The 22,659-nt window shown below is 37.1% G+C and overlaps 1 protein-coding gene across 4 annotated transcripts in view; it reads left to right on the forward strand.

Moving 5' to 3' along the window:
- MAP4K3 (mitogen-activated protein kinase kinase kinase kinase 3) overlaps positions 1 to 18,775 on the forward strand; it is a 208,890-nt gene extending 190,115 nt beyond the window's left edge. For all 4 annotated transcript variants that reach the window (XM_056825971.1, XM_001364038.5, XM_007476998.3 and 1 more), the window contains 7 exons: positions 1,330 to 1,433; positions 3,323 to 3,494; positions 9,456 to 9,524; positions 9,606 to 9,698; positions 14,179 to 14,249; positions 16,904 to 16,959; positions 17,370 to 18,775. In XM_056825971.1, the coding sequence (XP_056681949.1) occupies positions 1,330 to 1,433; positions 3,323 to 3,494; positions 9,456 to 9,524; positions 9,606 to 9,698; positions 14,179 to 14,249; positions 16,904 to 16,959; positions 17,370 to 17,457 (653 nt within the window). In that variant the 3' untranslated portion in view covers positions 17,458 to 18,775. The remainder of the gene's footprint in view (positions 1 to 1,329; positions 1,434 to 3,322; positions 3,495 to 9,455; positions 9,525 to 9,605; positions 9,699 to 14,178; positions 14,250 to 16,903; positions 16,960 to 17,369) is intronic.
- The last annotated feature ends 3,884 nt before the right edge of the window (positions 18,776 to 22,659 follow it).

The following is a 22,659-nucleotide window of genomic DNA, read 5'->3' on the forward strand; positions in this document are numbered from 1 at the left end:
TAGATATGATAAAGAAATCTATAGAAGCTCACCGAGAGAGGGTGGTAAGAGAGAGAGAAGAGTCCAGTCTAGAAATGGCATGCCTCCATCATAGGAGGATGAGGTTCCTAAACAGGAGAAGGGATAGGAAAAAAGATGGAAGGAGAACTTGGAGAAATACCATAAAAGCCTAGTAAGGAGATGAACATATCTTAAGGTTAACACCAGTGCAAAATCAACAAAATGGGCAAAAAGGATGAAGACCTAAGACATTTCTGTTGGCTTTAGCAACTTAAAATGAACTGAGAACAATAGTTTGTATTTTATCCCAGAGTCACTAAGGAGCCACTGCAGCTTCTCAAGAAGAGAAGTGACACGATCAGACTCATGCTTTAGGAATACACTGGCAGCTGTCTGGGTAATGGAAAGATTGAGGACAAGGACTAACCAAGTCTAGGGAAAAGATGATGAGCTCTTCAGTTAAGATGGTAGTTCTGAATGGAAGGAAGGGGAACGAATGCTTAGTTTTAGAACTGACAAGATTTGATCCAACGGATTGGTGAAGATGACTTTCAGGATTGTCAAAAGTAGAAAAGTTAAGCAGAAGCATGGTAGGGCTTTGACAAAGATAGTTCTGTTTTGGTCTGGTACAGTTTAAGACAACTAGGGAACGTCTAGTAAGCATTTTGTCTCATGAACCTGGAGCTCAAGAGTTTGAGAGCTAAGTATAGGTAGATTTGGCATCTAAATGGCAATAATGGAATCTAAGGTAACTGGAGATCACCAAGAGAAGGAGTATGGAAAGAAAAAAGAAGAGCATTCAGGAACGAGACTTAGAGTTTACCAGTTGTTAAGAGTCAGGACATGGGATGATTGAGCAAAGTAGAAATAGAACAGGTGGGAAAAGAATCAGGTGAGAGCAGTGTTATGAAGATTTGGGGAGGAGGAGAGACTATTTCAGAGAGCAGCCGTGCCAAGTGCAGAAAGCACTAGGAATGAGAAAAGGCCATTAAATCAGAAATCAGTAATGGTTTGTAAGATTTCAGAGGAGGAACACGTCAGGGTGAGCAAGAGAATACAAAATCAGCCCCTTCCCATGGGAAAAAGTCATTAAATTTGTCCCCCAATATCTGAATTCTCAATGTGATTCTTTTTATTTGCTTGTGGAAACTTGAAGTACTTTTCTTTTCTTGTCAAATTTCTAATAAGAATTTTGTTCAGCAACTAATTTTTTATTTTACTTTTAAGCCTTGGATTATAATAAAATGATTATAAGAACTTTGAAATTATTTAGCTCCATGAATATAAAAGCATAATAAGAGAGATTATGTATAATTTTTGTCTCAACAGTGAGAAATCCTTACACAGGCCATAAATATCTTTGTGGGGCACTTCAGTCTAGTATTGTTCTGTTAGAATGGGTTGAACCAATGCAGAAGTTTATGTTAATCAAGGTAAGCATAAAATACTAACCTATATAATTTTTAGCACAAAAGATCAGTGGTCCAATATTTACTAAATTTTATATCATAAAGCACATTAAATGCGTCTTATCAGTTGTTCTATGTTATTTCTTAATTTTAAATGGTATAATAGATTGGTAAAAACTTAGTCTTAAGGGGATTGAAGAAATTTGGTGTGAAAGTTTAAAAACTAGATTGGAAAAAAGCAAAAATGAGTTGTATTCATAGTCATTGATGAACTGTGGAAACAAAAAGAACTGAGCTGATATGTGACTACAGTCATCACAAAAAAGAATACCTTGAAGATTTGTCTTTTGCTTTAGATAATAGAAAATGGCTCAGAGCAAAATATTCAGATTATCTTGCCTAAAAATGTTTATTTGCCACCCACAAATGGTCTTTAAAAATTAGGCTCAGGGGGCAGCTGGGTGGCTCAGTGGATTGAGAGTCAGGCCTAGAGATGGGAGGTCCTGGGTTCAAATCTGGCCTCAGACACTTCCCAGCCGTGTGACCCTGGGCAAGTCACTTAACCCCCATTACCTATCCCTTACCACTCTTCTGCCTTGGAGCCAATACACAGTATTGACTCAACGACGGAAGGTAAGGGTTTAAAAAAAAAATTAGGCTCAAAATTTCTCTTAGGTAATAAATATTCTTTTAAAACATTCTATGCTACCATAACATGCTTATTGAAAATTTGAACAACCATTATTTAGAATGTTCAAAGATATAAATTGTTCATGTGATGCCACGTGAAATAGTTATTAAAATTCCAAAACTTAATGTCATAATAGTTTAATAATTATTTCCTTGTTGCCCAATACCATGGTAGAAATTACTTCAGGATAGATTTGGAATGGATTCTTCATAGTATGATTTCAGATGGTCTTATGAAAATATTGTTATTATTCAGTCATGGCCAACCATAGCACACCAATACTGTCCAAGGAATTTTCTTGGAAGATACTAGAGTGGTTTGCCATTTTCTTCTCTAGTCAGTCATGGTAAACAGAGGTTAAGTGACTTGTCCAGGGTCACAGAGCTGTAAGTGGCTGAGGGCCAGATGTGAACTCAGGTCTAGCACTCTCTATCTATTGAGCCATCCAGCTGCCTCTGTTTAAAATATTACCATTTCCTTATTTTAAATTTTGTAAATACTTGAGATTTTTATTTGTAATTTTCATGAAATAGTTTATTAACCTTTGAGATGAACTGTCGAGTTGGTGGGAAAGCAGTTTCAGGAATTTTAAATCTCTTACAGTGATGCCACAGTTAATATTTTCTCTGGGAGTGGAATTTCTTTATAATGAAATCTTAAGTTAAAAAGAAAAAAAAAACAGTAAAACTTCACACATTATGAAAATAGAGCTTTTTACATTCATAATCAGCAAAATATCTCAATGTAAAGCTTCTGTTTGTCCCTTCTCAGCTAAAGATAATATTCTCACAACAACCGTTTTATATAGGCTGAGCAAACATTATTGCCTCCATTTTACAAAGAAACTGAGAATTGGGAAGAATAAGTAACCTGCTTGAGGTCATACATCTAGTAAGCCAAAGCCAGAACTCATACTGTCTTTCTTCATTTGCTTGACTGGCATCATGCTTGTGTCAGTTATGTTTGAGGATAGCAGGGAAGGTGATGGGCTAGGAATGGACAATGGCAGCTGATGGTTTAAGCTTCTAGTGAATAACCTTCTCTCTTTAAAAAACATTTGAACAGATAGCTCTGGAAATACCATTTTACCTTAATTTTATTTCAGTAACAAAGTTTCTAATTTGTGACTAGTGAGAAAAATATTTGCTTTCTGGTGTAATAAGTTATGATACAGGCTTTATTTTATTTTTTGTCTTAACAGTAGTTTTGTTTGTTTCTCCAGCACATAGATTTTCCTATACCATGTCCACTTAGAATGTTTGAAATGCTGGTAGTACCTGAACAGGAATACCCTTTGGTTTGTGTTGGTGTTAGTAAAGGGAGAGATTTCAACCAGGTGGTTCGGTTTGAGACTGTCAACCCAAATTCTACCTCTTCATGGTTTACAGAATCAGGTTTGTACATTTTTTTAATTGACTTATTTCTGATAGATTTGTAATATATATCACACTTTTTTTTTTAGACAAATCTGGTCTAAGGAAACATCAGTTTACTTTAAAGCTAAATTGTAAAGTGCTATCCACTGCTGAAAAAAGATTTTATTTTTTAATTGCTAAAGATATTTAAAGTATAATACCTTTAAATAGCAACTTCTAATGAATTAAAAATGATTCATCTTAATGAAATCTTTCTCCATTCCTATACAATTTTTATAAAATCCTGTTTTATAATGTAAGGGGAATACCTATACTATTCTAATATAATCAGCAATAAAATCACTATTTTCAAAGAATCCAGCAGTTAAAGGTAATACCTGTTAATACCATCTCCCAAGTAAATACATAATATTTTATGGCCATGTTCATTCTTTTCTAGGGAATATTTTCTGTTTTTAATTTTTAAGATGTTCATACCCTTAAATTTTTGTTAAATGGCATTTGCTAATGTTAACATAATTCTATGAAAGAGGATTGGTATCTGAAAGCATTCATAATACCAGATTTTATTAACAATTATTCAAACCTTTAGATACTTAACATAATGAAACATTTATATTTGCCTTTACCTAGAGAACTCCAGTTGCTTTGGTCATCCCTTATCATCCCTCCATCTGAAGAATGTTAGTTGTTTGACAGGGAAGGGTTGCCATTTTATCTTCTAAGACCTCTAAGTGGATTAGACAAAAAGATGCTTAAATTTTTTATATATCTAAATCTCAGACTAATTATAATTAACAGGCTAGCCTCAATAATTGAAACCAATTTTTAGAAGATAATTTTATTTTAAGTTGCATATTATATTCTAAACTTGACTACCAATTTATTACATTAGAGAATTCCTTAGGGAAATTGCTTTCTGGAATAGAATTTTTATTTGTGACAAATGTATAAATTATGAGTAAATGAGTACTTTGGAGGTACTTGAAACTATATTTTTAAAGGATATTCTTTTATCTTATTTTAACATTACCCTAAACTATCTTTGATTTTTGTCTTTGATCATTCTTTGATAAACAATCTTTGATAAGTTCTTAGAACTCTTTCTTTAAGGATATTAAAGATGATAAACTTTAGCTCAGCTTATGCCTAATGTTTGCCAATTTGGAATGAATGAAGTTTTAATTAAGCAATTTTGCTTTAACTTCCTAAAGTAATGAAACCTTCATATGGTTGCTAAATTTACCAATAGGTACTTTGTACATTATGAGTGACAAAAATTTGATGACAAATCAATCATTTATATATTTACCTTTACATTTTAAAAAACATTTCCCTAGAGTATCTTAAAGCATTATGTTTCATTGCAAATGAATAACTTTTAAAAATTTCTGCAAGTAACTACTTTGTTTCCTATAGTTCAACAAATGTCTAAATCATAAAATCTTAGCAATCATCTAGACCAGGCCTCTTGTTTTACAGATGAAAAACTGAGGCCTTAAGAGGATAATGGCCTTGTCTCAGGTTGTAGAGGTACTGAGAGACACAAATGGAAATCAGACCTGGCCCTCTGAATCAAACCTCTTCCTAACATCATCCCACATTATCTCCATCCTGTAGTTATGAATCTTTATTATATACTGCCTGCTTTGTGCAAGAAGACATTGGAAACATTATGCTGAGGAGGATCAAAGATACTTTCCCTCCTTCAGAGAGCTTTCATTCAAGTAGGACATAAGACACATACTCAAGGAAGCATAATGTAATAAGGACCATAAGAAAAAAATTTGATTTGAGTTTGGAAAGAAATCACATCCAATTAAAAGAATCAGGAAAAGCTCATGAAAAACACATGACTGAGATAGACTTTGAAGTAGGAAAAAAGCAAGAAAAAGAAGAGAAATCATACTTAAAAATACTGAAATAGAAAGGCAATATGTGTTAATTCAGTTTCTTTGCAGCCATCGTCTGCAAAAAAAGAATAACGAGAGATATGGCTGAACCCTTCCAGCGTCATGGGAGTTTGAAGCCATCATCAAAGGAGGTGTCAGAAAACGAACAATATAAGGGGAAAAGTCTGAAACTACCAAAGATCTCAGGAGAAAAATGTTCAGTTAAATAACTAACTGGAGGCACACATGTAAAAACCAACTTGGTCTTCCATATCATCTAAAACAGTGTAGACCACTTAGAATAAATATCAGAAGGCAAAGGAAAATGAATCCACACATGTTGAAGCAGAGGACCCTGTTCATTCCCCTGTAAGCATGGAACCCCAGCAGACTGTTCCCAAGTGGTTCAAAAGAGATATAGGACTAGAAAGAGATGTAGTATGTACCTCTATTGTACAGGACTTTGAATTCTAAACTGAAGACATTAATGTGGTAGACAAGGAGGAGCTACTAAAAGCTTTCGGGCAAGGCAGTGATATTTCTATTCACTAAAAATGCCATTTCTGCTTTTCTAGAAAATCACTTTTTTTTTTCAATACAGGCAGAAGCATTTTCCAACCCTTCTCAATAAACATTAATTAAATCCTTACAGTGTGCCAGGAACTCTGATAAATATTGGAGGTACAAAAATCAAAAGATTCTTTACCCTAAAGGAGCCTACATTTTACTAAAATATATACAAATAACACAATGTTTTTGCAGAAGGAATAGAGTACTACCAATGCAAGAGTTTACAAAAGCTTTCCTTGATGTTCTGGGTCTGAATTGAGCCTTGAAAAAAGCTAAGGATTTTAGAATAGTTTTTTAAAAATAAGAAGTAGAGGAAAGGAAGGCACGGGAGAAAGAGAAAATATATTAAAGGTGTACCAAAGCACAGAAATGCCCAAAGGAGACAGAATACCAAGGATCCTTTATCTAATCAAAGCTTCTTCTCATTCTTGCTCTCTCTCTGCCTTCCTTCTCATAAACCCTTTCTTGACCTTAATGTAGTTCTCTAAACTCCTCAGTGTTTCATTTTCTCTTTCCCAGGCTTGGCCCTGTAGTTAACTAGTTCAGCATTTCCCTCTTCTCCATTCCTTGTCCTTTCATCCTGACTTCCCTCATGTTTGACCAAACCCCAGCCTGGACTGCTGATGAGTAGTGCCAGAGGAAGAAGCCCCACCACCACCACTCACTGTACAAGCTAGATTCAAAGTTCTTCATCTCAACTATGCCTTCACTGCAGCAGTGCAGACTATTTAACAGCTAGCAGACTGAGAGCTGGACTTGGGCTCAGGAAGACCTGATCAGGAAGATCCTACCTCAGATGATAAAAATAGATGAGAAAACTGAGGCAGAGAAACATATGGTGACTTGTCCAGGGTCACTCTGATCACTTGTAAATATTCAAGACCAAATTCAAACTCAGATCTTCCCAATTCCAAGCCTAGCACTCTATCCACTGCACTACTAACTGCTTCTATAGCACATTGCTATTCATTTCTTTGAATGACATTAAGTAAAAGACAGTGTATGTCATTAGATTTAAAAGAATAAATATATTCATATAACTTACCCAGATCTCAAGACACATATAACTCATCCTATGAAATACCAGAAATTGGCTGCTATTTATTTATTTGTTTGTTTGTTTGTTTGTTTATTTGTTGTTTGTTTGTTTTTAAGCCCTTACCTTCCCTCTTGCAATCAATACTGTGTACTGCTCCAAGGCAGAAGAGTGGTAAGGGCTAGGCAATGGGGGCTAAGTGACTTGCCCAGGGTCACACAGCTGGGAAGTATCTGAAGTCAGATTGGAACCTAGGACCTCCTCTCTCTAGGCCTGGCTCTCAATCCACTGAGCCACCCAGCTGCCCCCTGGATGCTATTTATACAAAAAGCTCTGAGAACCCCCTTCCTCACTAATCATAAATGGCCTGAGAAATCTGTCCCAAGTCATTGCTCAAGGCACAAAGAGGTGTAATGTAGCCAGGGCCACTTTGGTAATGTCACAGACTGAATTTGAATCCAGTCTTCCTGACAGAGTCCATTCACTCTGCTATGCCATCTCTTCAAGATGAAAGAAAACTAATTGAGCCTATGAAATCCGTCACTAGCTTTCCCAGTTTCCTTTCTCAGTCTTTTTCATGCAGCTATGACTTTTGTATGAACTGACCATCATCTTAGATCAGTCATTTTGTACTTGCCAATCATGTTTTTTTTTTTTAACAAATATGATTACCTTTCCTAATCATTTGGTCTTCTTATCCTTATCTCTTGTGAAATTTATCTCATTATGGCAGTCTCTTCAGCTGAAGAAATTTCACTTCCAAAATATTTGTGGCAGCACTTTTTCTTATGGCAAATAACTGGAAACAAAGTAAATCATAAATTGATAAATAGTTAGACAAATTATAAAGCATGGATGTGATGTAATATTGTCATGTGATAAGAATGACTATGAATAGAGAAATTTGGGAGGATTTCCATGAATTGATACAAAACAAAACAAGCTGAGCCAAGAAAACTTTACCCAATTAATGTTGCAAATTCAAATAAGAAACAAATATTTCATAATTATGAAGAACATGCTTGGCTACAAAAAAGAGTTATGAGAACGTACTTCCTCACTTTGCAGAAGTGAAAGGATTGGTGAATGTGGAGTGTTGCATAAAATGTTAGATATTTTCATTGTACTAATCAGTTTTGCTGACATTTTTTTTCCTCTCTTTTCCTTAAAAAAAAATCCTTGTGATAAAGGGTGGTTCTCTGGAAGGATAGAAAGAGTAGAGGTAGAACACATTTTTTAAAAACAAAAAATATCAACATGTATTTATTTTTTAGAAGATAACTCAGGCATCAGTGTAAAGAATTGATTAACCATTAATGAGACTGGAAACTATAAAATTGATTAGACTATCATAGTCTGAATCAGAGGGAATGAGAACATGATTAGAGTAGTGGGAATAGAAAAGAGATCATTGTGAAACATACTATGGAGACAGATTGAGAGGACCTGTAAAGTGATTGGATATAGATGGTGAGGGAAAAGGAAGAATCCAAATCCGGATACCTGGGAAGGTAGTGATGTAATCAATAGAAATGGAAGGTAAAAGGAAATGCAAGTTGTATGAGAATGAATGAGTTTAGTTTTGGACTCAATGGAACATCAAAGTGAAAATAACAGTTATTTGGAAATGCAGAACTTGTGTTCTAGGAAGAGAAGTAGGAGTAATGCTGTATAGGCTTCTGCATAGAAAAATGATCATTGAGACCATGGGAATAGATGAAATTGCCAACAAGAGAGCAATGGAGAGCAAAAACATTTGTCTTTTGTAACATCTGTTAAGGAATGGGAAGAGGGCGGTTCTCAGAAAGACAGCAGGGAACTCAATAGATCTGTGATAGTGTCATAGAAGACAAGGGGAATATGGAGCATCAAGATGGTTGGAGATAATCAGTTTTGTCACAGATACTAGAGAGTACAGAAAAGAATGAGGATTGAAGATAGGCCACTGAATATGGCCTTTAAAAGGTCATTAGTGACTAGGAGAAAGTATTGTGAGTCAACTAGACTGGTAAGAACAAAAACCAAATTAACTCATTTGATCCTCATATCAGCTTGTTTGCCACTTTACAAATCAAAGCACTAAGTTATAGCCATTATTTAGAAATGGAATTCTCTTGACTTGAGTTTCATAATGGATTCATCAGCTGTGCATATTTCAAGTACACAATTAAATATATTATGAATGAGGATAATCTCTAAAATATTTAGTATTCAAAAGGGAGTAAATAATCATTTGCTTTTAAAGTTAATTTATACAGAATTAATATTTGAAGAATGACTTGTGAATGTCCACCTCCAGAAAAAGAACTGGTAAATAGAAGCAAGCAAGCCCTAATATACATCTACATGTCTTTTTGTTATGTGATCCCTTTTGTGGTGCTGAGAGGGGAGAGTGGGCTTGAGATATCTAGGATTAAATTCTATTAGAAAACTAATAAATAATAGGGGGAAAGTTCATCTAATTTTTTGTTTTTATTGTAGACACGCCACAGACAAGTGTTATACATGTAACCCAACTTGAGAGGGATACCATACTTGTATGCTTGGATTGTAAGTGATTAATTCTGAAATTTGTATTTTAATAACACTGTTTATTTTTCACAATTCATAAGTAAGCTTCTTTTTCTCTAGGTTGTATTAAAATAGTAAATCTACAAGGCAGATTAAAATCTAGCAGAAAGTTGTCATCAGAACTCACCTTTGATTTCCAGATTGAATCAATAGGTAAGCAAAAGTTTCATTTTTCATGCTTTCTACTATGAAATAGTTCAAATATATGAAACACTGACAAAGCAGACAAAGCATAATGGATGGAGACTCACCTTAAAGTCAGTAAGATGTAAGTTTTAAGTCCTTCCTCTTGCACATACTGCCTGTTTGACCTTGGGCAAGTAACGTTTTAAGATTATATCAGTGGATAAAAGAGCTCTCTCATTTCTATCTCTGGAGTTCTCCATACATACTGATAACATCACAACTCTTTTCTCCTTCTTCCTTCTATACCTGAAAAACTATTCTTTCTTTCATTATTATAGTTCATGGTACATTATTGGACATAGCTAAGGGCTACATATTTATACCAAGATAGAGAAGAAAGGTCCATACAGAACGCTTGAAAGCTTATTAATTCTTTTAGATCACTTTTTGCAGAATTATAACTAACCAAGTTAATAGATTCAATAGAGTTTGATTTTTTCAAATGCTAAAATATATCCTGAATTTTTTTTCCCCTAATACTCACACTGGTGGGGGAGTGAGAGAACCTAGATTCTCTTCCCATCTCTTGACACTACCTGAGCCTCAGTTGCCTTATATGTAAAATGGAAAGAGCTGAACTACATAGTTCGATGATCCTAAATGGAAGACTGGGATGGGGGTGGGGATGGGTTTTTGTGATTTACGTTTCACTAAACTTCAGACATGATGTCCTGCTTTTGTACAGTATTTTATCAATAAATTAACTGTAGCTTAAATATCTAATCATTTCTTCATACAGAATTTACCTTAAAAGAAGAAATATTTAAATATCACTTTTTATAATAATAACATGTTAAAATAGTAGATTCCCTCTCCTCTAAATTATAGCCCTTGTGATTTAACCAGAGGTGTCAAACTGTTAGCCAGGCTCAGTCCAAACCAGATGACAATGTAACTGGGAAATTTTTAACAAAAATAAATAAAAATATAATGCAATGTAGATAATGCTGATTTATGGTTTTCTTTTTTTTTTTTTAACATTATTTTATTTGGTCATTTCCAAACATTATTCATTGGAGACAAAGATCATTTTCTTTTCCTCCCCCCCCCACCCCTACCTATCCCATAGCCGACGCGCAATTCCACTGGGTATCACATGTGTTCTTGATTCGAACCCATTTCCATGTTGTTGGTATTTGCACTAGAGTGTTCATTTAGAGTCTCTCCTCAGTCATATCCCCTCAACCCCTGTAGTCAAGCAGTTGCTTTTCATTGGTGTTTTTACTCCCACAGTCTGTCCTCTGCTTGTGGATAGTGTTTTTTAAATCCCTGCAGATTGTTCAGGATCACTGCATTGCCACTAATGGAGAAGTCCATCACCTTCGATTGTACCACAATGTATCAGTCTCTGTGTACAATGTTTTCCTGGTTCTGCTCCTCTCGCTCTGCATCACTTCCTGGAGGTTGTTCCAGTCTCCATAGAATTCCTCCACTTTATTATTCCTTTGAGCACAATAGTATTCCATCACCAACATATACCGCAATTTGTTCAGCCATTCCCCAATTGAAGGGCAGCCCCTCATTTTCCAATGATTTATGGTTTTCTTAATTAATATGTGCCCATGGGGATCAGTTTCAATTTGATTTTGGCACAACTGGTCTATATATACCCTATGGCATAGACTCTTTAAGTCTATAGCTTATGACTCCTAGGAGCCACAAATGGACATCAAGCTTTGCCATCATGGGTTTCCTCAATTGATGGATGATAATACAGTTACTCACATGTTCAGTCACATTAGTCTTGTCCTACTCTTTGTGACCCCTTTTAGGATTTTTTGGCCAATATTCTCGAGTGGTTTGTCATTTCCTTCACCAGCTCATTTTACAAATGAGGAAACTGAGACAAAGAAGGTAGTGACTTACTCAGGTCACACAACTAGTAGGTGTCAAGAGGCCAAATTTGATCTCAAATCTTCTTGATGCTAAGCCCAACAGTCTACCCCTTGTGCTGTCACATAGCTTCCCCTTACTAGCATGGTGATCTACAAAAGTTTTTGACCTAAAAAAGGGGTCACTGTATTTAAAAAGATTGAGTGTCAATGATCTAAACCATATTGTTGAAAATTTGGTTACAATTCCCTATTCTCACGTTCATTTAATTATAAACATATATACATATATTATGTTTATATATTACATATAATTATAATAGTCATTTTTAAAGCATTTATTAGATCCCTACTATGTGCAAGATAACATGTTAGGTACTGGGAATACAAATTTAAAAAGCAAAAGTAGGGGGCAGCTAGGTAGCTCAGTGGATTGAGAGCCAGGAGGTTCTGGGTTCAAATCTGGTCTTCCTAGCAGGGTGACCTTGGACAAATCACTTAATACCCATTGTCTAGCCCATACTGCTCTTCTTCCTTAGAATCAATACACAGTATTAATTCTAAGACAGAAGGTTAGGGTTTTAAAAAAAAAAAAGCAAAAGTAGTTCTTGCCCTCAAAGAGTTTACCATGTATTGGAGGAATGTGACATGTAAAAATGAACCCAGAAAATGGAAGATTTGGGAAGCCTGTAGGTAGGAGATGATACCTGAACTGAACACAACAGGAAATGAATAACAACAAAACTCTAACCTGTATTATTAGAGTGATCCAGCATGTCCCAAAGGGGAATTCATCTCCTGTCTTTAGAGGGGGGAAATTGCAAATAATTGTGTTAAAGAAAACCAACCTTCTGATCAGATTACTTTGGTGCACTCTTAATCCCAATTCTCACTGTGTATGACTGTGGACTAAACTTCTTCTCTAGACCTCATTTTCTTATTCTGTTTATTAAAAAGGAGAGAGAGGGGCAGCTCAGATTAGATTGGTGGCAACAGACTTAAATAGAAATTAGACCACTAGTCTGTACATGGGTATCCCTCTGGGACACATAGTGTAAGGTTTAAAAATTAAAGGTCAGACTAAATTTATGAGAAATGTGGGAGCCGAAATTAATTATTCAAGTCAGAATGACTTTTTATTGTAGTTTATTTACAAAAGGAGAGAGAGAGTGAAAGTAAGAAAATCAGAGAGAGGATAGGGTAAGATATCTAACCTAACACACTAAGTATTTTGCTCTGGCCCCTGGCTTAACCCAGGCAGGGCTAATTAGTCCTCAGCCAGAAGGTCCGGTGATGAATAAAGCAAGAGCTTCAGTCACAATGTCTCTTCCAAGATAGGGGCCTCTCTGGAGGCTAGTCCATCCAGAAAGCCAGGAAAATGAGTCAGTCTTTTCACTCACCCACCTGGTAATCCTAAGGGAAGGTCCAAGAGCTGCCTCACCAAAGTCAGAATCTCAGGTCCAAGAAGCAGATCCTTCACCAGCCTCCAACTTGAACTCCAACTGGAACTTGAATTTCAAACTCCAAAGAACCCTCCTTGCAGGAAGTTACAACTGCTTTTAAAGTTGCTTCTTTGCATTACTTCCTGTGCCTTCCTCCACTTTTTGTGGACCAATCACAGTCTTAGAATTTTCTTAGGACTGCCCAGGGGGCAAATCAGTCATTTCTGATTTGTCACAGCACATAACGTGGGTTATAGATCTCCCCCCACTCAATCGGAAAAATGGGTTGTATACACTTCTGGTGATTAAATCTAAAAATGGGCGAGGGGGGGTGGCTAATCCCATCTTCACAATAGTGATTACATTTTCAAAATGCTGTGTTTTATTGTATCTTTGTTTTATTAAATATTTCCCAGTCCCATTTTAATCTAGTTTAATCTAGGCTGCACTCTGTTGTGGACCACATGCTGCCCACATGTTTGAAACCTCTGGACTCGGACTTCTGAGTCTGCTTAGGCAGTAAAACATCATCGACTTCCCCATGACCGTACCTCTGTACAAATAGAATTGTTTGTGAATGTCTCAGTGCTGAAGCCTCTGAATTAAATGGCTGTGTCAACAGTCAACAAATTATCAATACTTATGATTGCAGCATAATGGTTCAATTTATTTCAGGTGGATACAAAACAATTAAGCAAACTATCTTTAATTCTTGTTCCCAAAATTAATGGTTTAGGTTTTTTATTTGGGGTGGATTTTTTAAAAACTATGTGCCTAATACTTTGGAGAATACAAAATCTATATACTGGTTCTGATTGGTTATTTTGTAAATCTTATCATCTTCCAAAACTCTACACAACTCAAAGGATAAGCATACACACCCCTAAGCATAAAGGTATTCTTGAATTATTAAAGATGTCTAGGTATTTAGTATAATGCTTTGACATTCTTGTTTTCTCAAGATGTTGACTTAAAGTTAATGGAAAACCTATTCTGAATATAGCTTAGTGCTGTGTATGCATTGAGTTTTCACTTAATATTATGTGGCCAAAGGAGTTATGCCAGTTGCAGATTAAAATACTATAAATAAAGACAGAAAAGGATATAAAAATATGCTTATCAATTGATAACCTTTGCACTATTGACAGTAATTGAGCTATTCTTGCTTGCTAGTTTGCCTACAAGACAGTGTGCTAGCTTTCTGGAAACACGGAATGCAAGGAAGAAGTTTTAGATCAAATGAGGTAAGGAAAGATTTAACATAATATTGTTGTCATAAAAGGTTAACAGATTTTAAATAATCCTCTGTTTTAGGGAAGGAAAGCCTAATTCATCAAAGTTAACAGTTGATGTGCTGATTTGATGAATAGTTCTTGTATTTAGAGAGGAACATGTGATTTTATATGCACTGGTAGAAAAGAGCTTACATTAAATATTTATTAAGAACTTTGGGTGATGACCCTGTGTCGGGAACTAGTAATAGAGGAAGATGAAGGCCCTCATCTTCAAGAAATTTACATTGCACTACAGAGAGTAGATGCAAACGTGCACACATATAAGTATGTATAAAGTAATTCCTAACGAGAGACTTCTGCTAGACACAACTAGAATTATTTGTACATAATGGTACCCAAATTGTGTGCCAAATGGAGGAAGCTGGGTATTCTCAGAGGCAAAGGGGAGGAAAGAAGACATTTCAGGAGGTTTCAGCACCAAGACAGAGTCATAATTAGTGGGCCAAAAGGACTTTTGTATCACCTAGGTTTTGGGTATACCCATATACATACATTTATATAAATTATATGTGTGTACATATTTACATATATATGTACACATATGAATAAAATTAAGATGGAAATGTAAATTAGAGTCAGATATTGTGGGAAATCTTAAATGTTTATAATTTTGATTTTTTTTTTAATTTAAGCAAACAGATAAACAAAGTACTTAGTGTCTCCTTTTTCTTGGCTAAAATCTTTTAGTACAATCTCAGTGGCTTACTTTGTGATTAGGGACAGGGTGTGTGTGGGGGGTGGGGAGGGTGGGTCTGTCTGTTTTTCTCCTGTTAAAAAGATTTGAATCTTGAGTTTGATCTCCACATGGAACAGAGAGAATGAAGCAGCTGCCTTAATAAATCAAATCTTTGCTACCAAAAACCAATTCAATACATGCTTCACCAATAACATCTTTATTTATTGAAGAATTATTTTTAGTCCCACTGGAAAGGAAATCCGAAAATATACTTCCACCTTTCCCATTTTTCAGTGGTTAGAACAAAAGTAGTTTGTTGATTCCATGTATCCTGTTGTCATTTTTATCTTACATTTAAGACTCTTGGCCTTTCTAAAAGATAGAGGGTACCTCTCGTAAGATATTTTTGTCTCTTCTTCCACCATAATTTATAGTTATTTCTTAAGCTCTACCCTAACTATGATCATTCCATTTATCTTTTCCACAAATCTGCTTTTATTTCTGTTTGCTCACTAGCTCCCAAAATCTTCCTTTCTCTTTCCCCCTGCTAGTTTCAATTATTTCCCAAGCTCCAACAGTGGAACTGGTTATTTGGAGTGAGTAGAGAACCTAGCATTCTACAGGAAAGAAATAGCTGAGTTAGCTATACTATAAGCTTCTGAGGAATGGCATCAACATATGTTTCCAAGTAAGATGGACTTAAACTTTAGTCACACATTTTTATCAGCCCAGCAGATTTAGGATACAGCCTATTTTAATGCCCAAGTTAATTACATTGAGTTTTTTTGAGGGGGGGAGGTGTTCATTCTTTGGTATCTATTTTTTAGATTATTGACCATAATAGGCCATCCATCCTGGCTAATTAATAGAGCACTAATCTTAAAGACTTTCATTTTTGAAAAACTACAAATTTTCCTAAGAAACATTCTTTTCTTTAATCCATTCTTAGATATAGCATAGATTTAATTTCAAATTACTTAAGTTGAGTTGGGTTGTCCCAACAGCTTTTTCTTTTAAATAAATCTATCTTCCTTTCTTACTTACAAATAAAAAGTACTCAACATTGGGCATTTTAAAAGAGATGCTCTTAAGATCTACTACTATGCAATTATTAGGCTATGTTCCTTTTGGGCAATTACAAAGCTCTTTTAATGACCCAAGATTTTTCTTTGAAATAAAGACTCATCCGTTTCATACCAGGTTTCTACTCATGTTTTATGACTATAAGTCATGGAATGTTATGTTTCCTAAAGAATGAGAAAGTAAGAAACACTAAAAATTACAGTGTAAAGTATAGACCAGGTATGAACAAGTTGAAACAGATAATAAGAAAATATGAAAAAGAATCAGAGAAAATAGTATCAAAGAAATATGTGATTGAAAAAGTTCAGTACATGTGATGAGAGCAAAGGGTGTGAACTGGAGGGCTTATCCACTATCTTGGCATTCTTATTATGTCAACAGAAAAGCAAACAAAACCCCAGCATGCTGAGTAAGCCCCCTTGGGCAGGCTTATCCATGGGACTGGGGTGCAGATCAGCCCAGATGGCTTGTGGCCACACCACATCCAGGAAGTCACAAATCCCTGGTCTTTGAGTCAAAAGGCCAGAGGTCGAATTCTGACTCTAAAATTGAACAGATTTAATTCAGTAATCATTCAACAATTTCAGTTTATTCATCTGTAAAATGGGAAAATATACTTAATTCACAGTTTTGGTAACACAAGTTCTTTGTTAACCTTAGAAGTAGTGATAATAACTAATATTTATTTCCCAGCCTGATACTTGCCTGGGCCAACAGTCAGCCAGGGCCACACTCAATCCTTAAGAATAATTTTGTTCTTTTTCCTTATGAGTTATAAGTGAAATGACTACTTTGAATTTTGCAACTTTAATTTAAAAAAAATTCTCTTGTCTCAATTGTACAGATAACACAAGAAATTTCAGATAGTACAAGGATTTTCAGGCTTCTTGGATCTGACAGGTATGAAAAATCAATGTGTGGTATGTTTTCTTTCCCTCAGAAATAAAATCTTGAAATGCTTTGCTAATCAGGACCTTGCTAAGCTGTGTATTTCTCACAATAAAAGTTAATGAGTCAGCTCTGGGGGAGCAAGACAGAAATGCCACGGTCTTCTGAATACCATGAGGGCAGCAGCCCTTTCAGTGGGCAGATCGTACAACATAAAGGTGAACACAGCACCTGCAGGGATCTGTCCTTCGCTAAGGCGAGGTGCTGAGATGGCAGCTGCCAAACGACTTCCAAGAAAGGCGCTGGCTTTTTAAGATGTGGCTGCAGAGCCAGCCTGCGATCCTTAGGCAGGAAAACGAAGAGCCTCCCCGCTAACGTCGCCTTTCACAAATACCTTTCTGTTTTGTTTCATTACTTTATAGGGTTGTGGTTTTGGAAAGTAGGCCAACTGATAATCCTACAGCCAATAGCAATTTGTACATCCTGGCGGGTCACGAAAACAGTTACTGAGAAATGTTGTGCCTGACAGAGAGACAGAGAACACTACTGCTGCGGCGCTGAGTGGATGCTTGAAGCTGGACAGAAGCGACAGCAACCTCGCTTCGGTTACTCTGTAATTTATTGTGGCGTGAGACAAAGAGGAGAAACTCGGTTCTATGTGGTATGGATGGACTTAGCATATGTACCCCACCAGTGCTTCATTCCCTAGTATGTAATCTTTGTACATAGAGGCAGTATTTTTCAGTGAAACTTGATAGTCCTGATGACAGACACTAAGAATTGATGTAGATAATGGTCCTTTTATGATGTACAAGTGTCCTATCTGTACAGATGTAAAGGTTGAGGCAAACATGCAATTGGGGAACTATTTTAAGAACTCCTCTTTGGGTGTGGTTATATTATAAACTAGGATCCTGGCAATGAACACATCTAACAACACTATTGTATTTTTATTATGTAATTTAGTAATACAACTATATATCTTGTAACTTTTAAAATGGTAACCGAGGTTGGATCATTTTATAATCTTGTTTTTTATTTTAATGCAAGTACACTGGTGTTTATATTTGCACAAAGTATTGATATGTGATGTATTGAGTCACAAAAGTAAGCTGTGACATTGTCGATATGCATTGGGCTTCAGAATACCTTTTAAAAAAAATCTGTTTGGTTGTTTTCTTTGTGAAACAGACCAATTAGCCACTTGTTGTAGTAACTTGTCTTTTTTTATATCTGAGCAAAATTCTTTTCAGATTGCTTCTCGGCTTAAAAAACAGTACTTTCCAGAATGGGTTTGAATTACACAATAGCGGTACCATGATATAACACTGCAATCATTGTTTGAATTCTAGTACACAGTGATACAATTAGCATTATTGAGAAGTGTCCACACTAAACATTTCGTATAATCACACTGAAGAACTATAACATTCCATAGAGTGAAGTGGTTCAGATTTCCTGTTGTGTTTTTACTTCTTTTGGCCTTTTGATCATTTTCATATTTGTTTTGATTTAGTGTTAATTCATGGCCAAAATAATTTAGTTACTACCTCATACAGACAAATAATGGTTACTACACATCACAGGAATTTAGTTTTGGTCAAAGTTCTCTTTGATTGCTATGTTCCAATGGAATATGTATATACCAAGTTTTAGTAAAATGCACACTTTGACTCTTTTTTGTATATGTTCTTTATATTTTAATGTGAGTATATACACTAAGATCAAACTAAATTGTGATTTATGGTCTTCATCATTAATGTGATTGGTAATGCTTTTGAATATGTTCCTTATTGTACATAGTGTAAAATAAAAATGTTTTTTAACATGCTGTTGTATAGTAACTTGTCATCAGCATCAATTTTTATAAAACACATTAATTTTATAAGAATATTTTTATAAAATGCTCATTAAATGCTTGCTGTGTGGGAGCCACTGTCCTAGGCACTGAAATCATAAAAACTAAAATAAAACAATCCTGTCCTCTAGGAGCTTGTAGTTTAGTGGCAGGGAGGCCACAAAATGACATGAGAACATATAGACTTCTGTAGAAGATACAATTATGTGTGGGGAAGACACCAGCAGATGGGAACATCATGAAAAGGCTGTGTGGTGGGTTGTTTGGGTTGTTTTTCTTGAACTAAGTTTTGAAGAAAAAGAGGAATTTGGGCACAGAATTCAGCCACTGTAAAGACAGAAATGGGATTTCCTAGCTGTGTGACCCTGGGCAAGTTATTTAACCCCCATTGCCTAGCCCGTACCACTCTTCTTCCTGGGAACCACTATTTAATATTGATTCCAACATGGAAAATAAAATTTTTAAAGATAGAAACAGGAGATGGAATGTCTTGTAGGACGATGACTGGTTTGAGTGGACCAGAGACTGTGTGAATGAGGAGTAATGCTCAGCAAGGCTGGGAAAGGGTAGGTTGGGGCTAGATTGTGAAGGACTTTGGATCACAAAATTTCTGTTTGACTCTTCAAGGAATAAGAAACCATTTGTTTTGAGTAGGGAAATGACGTACATGGTCAAGGGCTTTAGGAAACCATTTTGGCAGCTGTGTGGAAAATGTATTGCATTAGGGAGAGACGGGAAGGAGGGGGAGCAATGACGAGGCTGGCCTGTGCAAGAGATGTAGAGAGGAGCCAAATTAGCGAGTAATAAGTATGGGGTGCGGGGAGTCCATCAAGGCAAGGCAGCGATGCCCACGGCGGAAATAGGGACGTTTGGAAGAGGGAAGGATGGGGGAGATGATAAACGTGTTTGTGTCGGATGGATTGAGTTGGAGATGTGTGTAGGATGAGTGAGACAGACAGGCACAGAAGGAACAGGCAAACCCAAGCAAAAGAACTAAGATCGGGCAGCAGTCAAACAAGGCAAGCTTTGAGCTCGGGTTTCTTTTCTTTCTCAAATAGTGGAGACAGAGAGAGGGAGGGAGAGAATTTGGAATTAAACATCGAAGAAGCATCTGCAGTGTCCCAGGCACTCCACGAGGCGCTGGAGCACAGAGATATGGTGAGGGTCTGCTGTATCATCAAGGAAGAAAGGTGCAGGTGCAGATGAAGGAGGCCCAGGAAGTGCGTCTTACCAGGGCGGAAATCGCCGAGGGAAGTTGTGTAGAAGAGGTTCCAGAACAGCCAGGGGGGACGCCCCAGGAAACAGGCCTGACAGGGATGAAGAGGCGCCAAAGGAGACAGAAGATAAACAGAAAGAAAACCAGGAGAGAACAATGACACAAAAAATGAATCAAGAAGAGAGAAGTCACGAATGTGTAATAAGACGACAAAGGTAGGGTGGGGACCAGGTTGTGAAGAGCTTCTTTTTTTTTTTTAAACCCTCACCTTCCATCTTGGAATCAAACCTGAGTATTGGCTCCAAGGCAGAAGAGTGGTCAGGGCTAGGCAATGGGGGTTAAGTGACTTGGCCAGGGTCACACAGCTAGGAAGTGTTTGAGGTCAGATTTGAACCCAGGAGTTCCAATATCTAGCCCAGGCTCTCAACTGACTTGTGTGAAGAACTTTAAATTCCAAATGGTGATTTCTGTTTGATCCTAAAAAAATAATCGATCATTGGGAGTAGAGAGGAGATCTATGTGAGAGTTGTAGAGGTAAAAATGTTTGGCAACAGATTAAGTAATAATAAAAACCTAGCCTAGAGCCACTATAATTTATTATTTGATCCTCACAACAACCCTAGAAAGTAAGTGCTATTATTGTCCCCATCTTACTGTTGAGAAAACTAAAGCAAAAAAGTATCACTTTTCCAGAGTCACACAACCAGTAAAGTATCTGAAGTATGACTTGAACCCTGGGCTTCCTGGCTCTGGGTCAAGCAGAGGGTCTAGACAGAACCTTACGGCAGTCACCATTGTGAGGCATGATGTGGAGGACGATCCACCAGAGGAAACGACAGCTCTGTTATCCAGGAGAAGATGCCAGGAGACAGGCATAAAAACCTAGAGAGGAAAGGGAGCTTGGAGCGGGGATGCTGATCTGCTTTGTCAGATGTTACAAAGAGGAGGATGGAGAAATGACGAGATCTTCGGACCCAAATACTCAGAGCAGCGGTTGTGGGGATGGCCAAGAATGACAAACCCAACCAACGGGCAATGGGGAAACAAGTCATGGACCCTCGGGATGCGGACCGCGCCATGCTGGTAATGGAACAGTATTTATTATGCTGTAAGAATTGATGAAGGGATGAATGCAGAGACGCGTGAAGGATCCCAAAGGCCGCCAGAGAACGAAGCAAGCAGAGCCAAGAAAACGGCAGCGACCATGACTATGCTGATGTCAATGGAAAGAGCTCCCTGCCACAAAATCAAAAGTAGATGGAATAAAAATCCCTGCGATCCAGGGGACCAGAGAACGAAGAGAGATGAGAAGGTCCCCACGCGGGGGAGGACGAGGGTCCACCTTGTGCGTGGCCATCAGACACTCCAATGCATTGATCCGCTGTGCCGGAACATAAGTAAGAAACAAGTGAAGCCCTGAGGGGCTTCCACAGTTAAGAGACTGCTGATTCAGGAGGCAGCGAGGTGGCTCAGTGGATTGCAAGCCAGGGCTAGGGACCAGAAGGAGCTGGATTCAAATCTGCCCTCAGACACTTCCTAGGTGTGTGACCCCGAGCAAGTCATTTAACCCCTCTTGCCAAGTCCTTATCACTTCTGCTGTGGAACCCATACATATTATTGATTCTAAGATGGAAGGTACGGGTTTAAAAAAATAGGCTATTAATTCAGCAAAGGAAATGGAACCGTCAGATAAGAGGGCCCTATTCACCATGCTTCCTTTCTTTCAAAAAATTTAGTTTTATTCTCTTACAAAAATGAATAATATGGAAATGGGTTTGGAGTGATAGTACATGTGTAATTGCAGTAGAAGTGCTTGTCAGCTCCGGGAGTGGGGAGGGAGAGAACATGAATCATGGAACCATGGAAAAATGCTTTTTAAAAGTAAATAATTTTTTTATTTAATTTTTTAAATGAACAAAAATACCTGATTTAAAAAAAAAGAAAAACAAAACCTTTGCAACAAGTATGTATAGTCAAGCAAAACAAATTCCCCCATTGGCCACATTTGAAAAATGTCTCATCCATCACCCAGAGTCCGTCTCTATCAGGAGAAGGGACGAATGCTTCATCTTCAGACCTCTGGGATCATGGCTGGGCATCGCATTCATCAGAGTTAAGGCTTTCATGGTGCCTGTTCCCCTAGTTCTCCTCCCTTCATTCTGTGTCATTTCACCCAAGTATTCTCCGGTTTCTCGGAGCTCTTCCCTTTGAATTTCTTTCAGCGCGATAGCATTCCGCTAGGTGCCATCATTTGTTCAGCCCTTCCCCAGGTGGCAGTTCTTCACCACCACGAGGAGCTGTTGTAAACATTTTGGTCTGTGTTACTTTTCCTCTTGCTTGGGTCTCTGGGATAGTGGACGAGATGGATCAAAGGGTACGCACACAAGTCATTGTAGGGGGCAGCATTTCACATTGCTGTCCAGAATGACTTCCAATGCACAGTGGCTCTGGCCGTTTATCAATGTCGAGTTTTTCCACATCGCCTCCACAATGGGTCATTTCCTTTTTCATCAGTTTTGCAAAGCTCATCTATGTGAAGTGGTAGCAGTTACTGTAATTTGTATTTTCCCTAATGATTAGGCTAGACTGAATTCCTACCAGACTACTTTCCAGTTTTCACAACTATTCATTCTTGTCA

Source organism: Monodelphis domestica, chromosome 1 (assembly GCF_027887165.1).
Source record: "Monodelphis domestica isolate mMonDom1 chromosome 1, mMonDom1.pri, whole genome shotgun sequence".
Classification (NCBI taxonomy): domain Eukaryota; kingdom Metazoa; phylum Chordata; class Mammalia; order Didelphimorphia; family Didelphidae; genus Monodelphis; species Monodelphis domestica.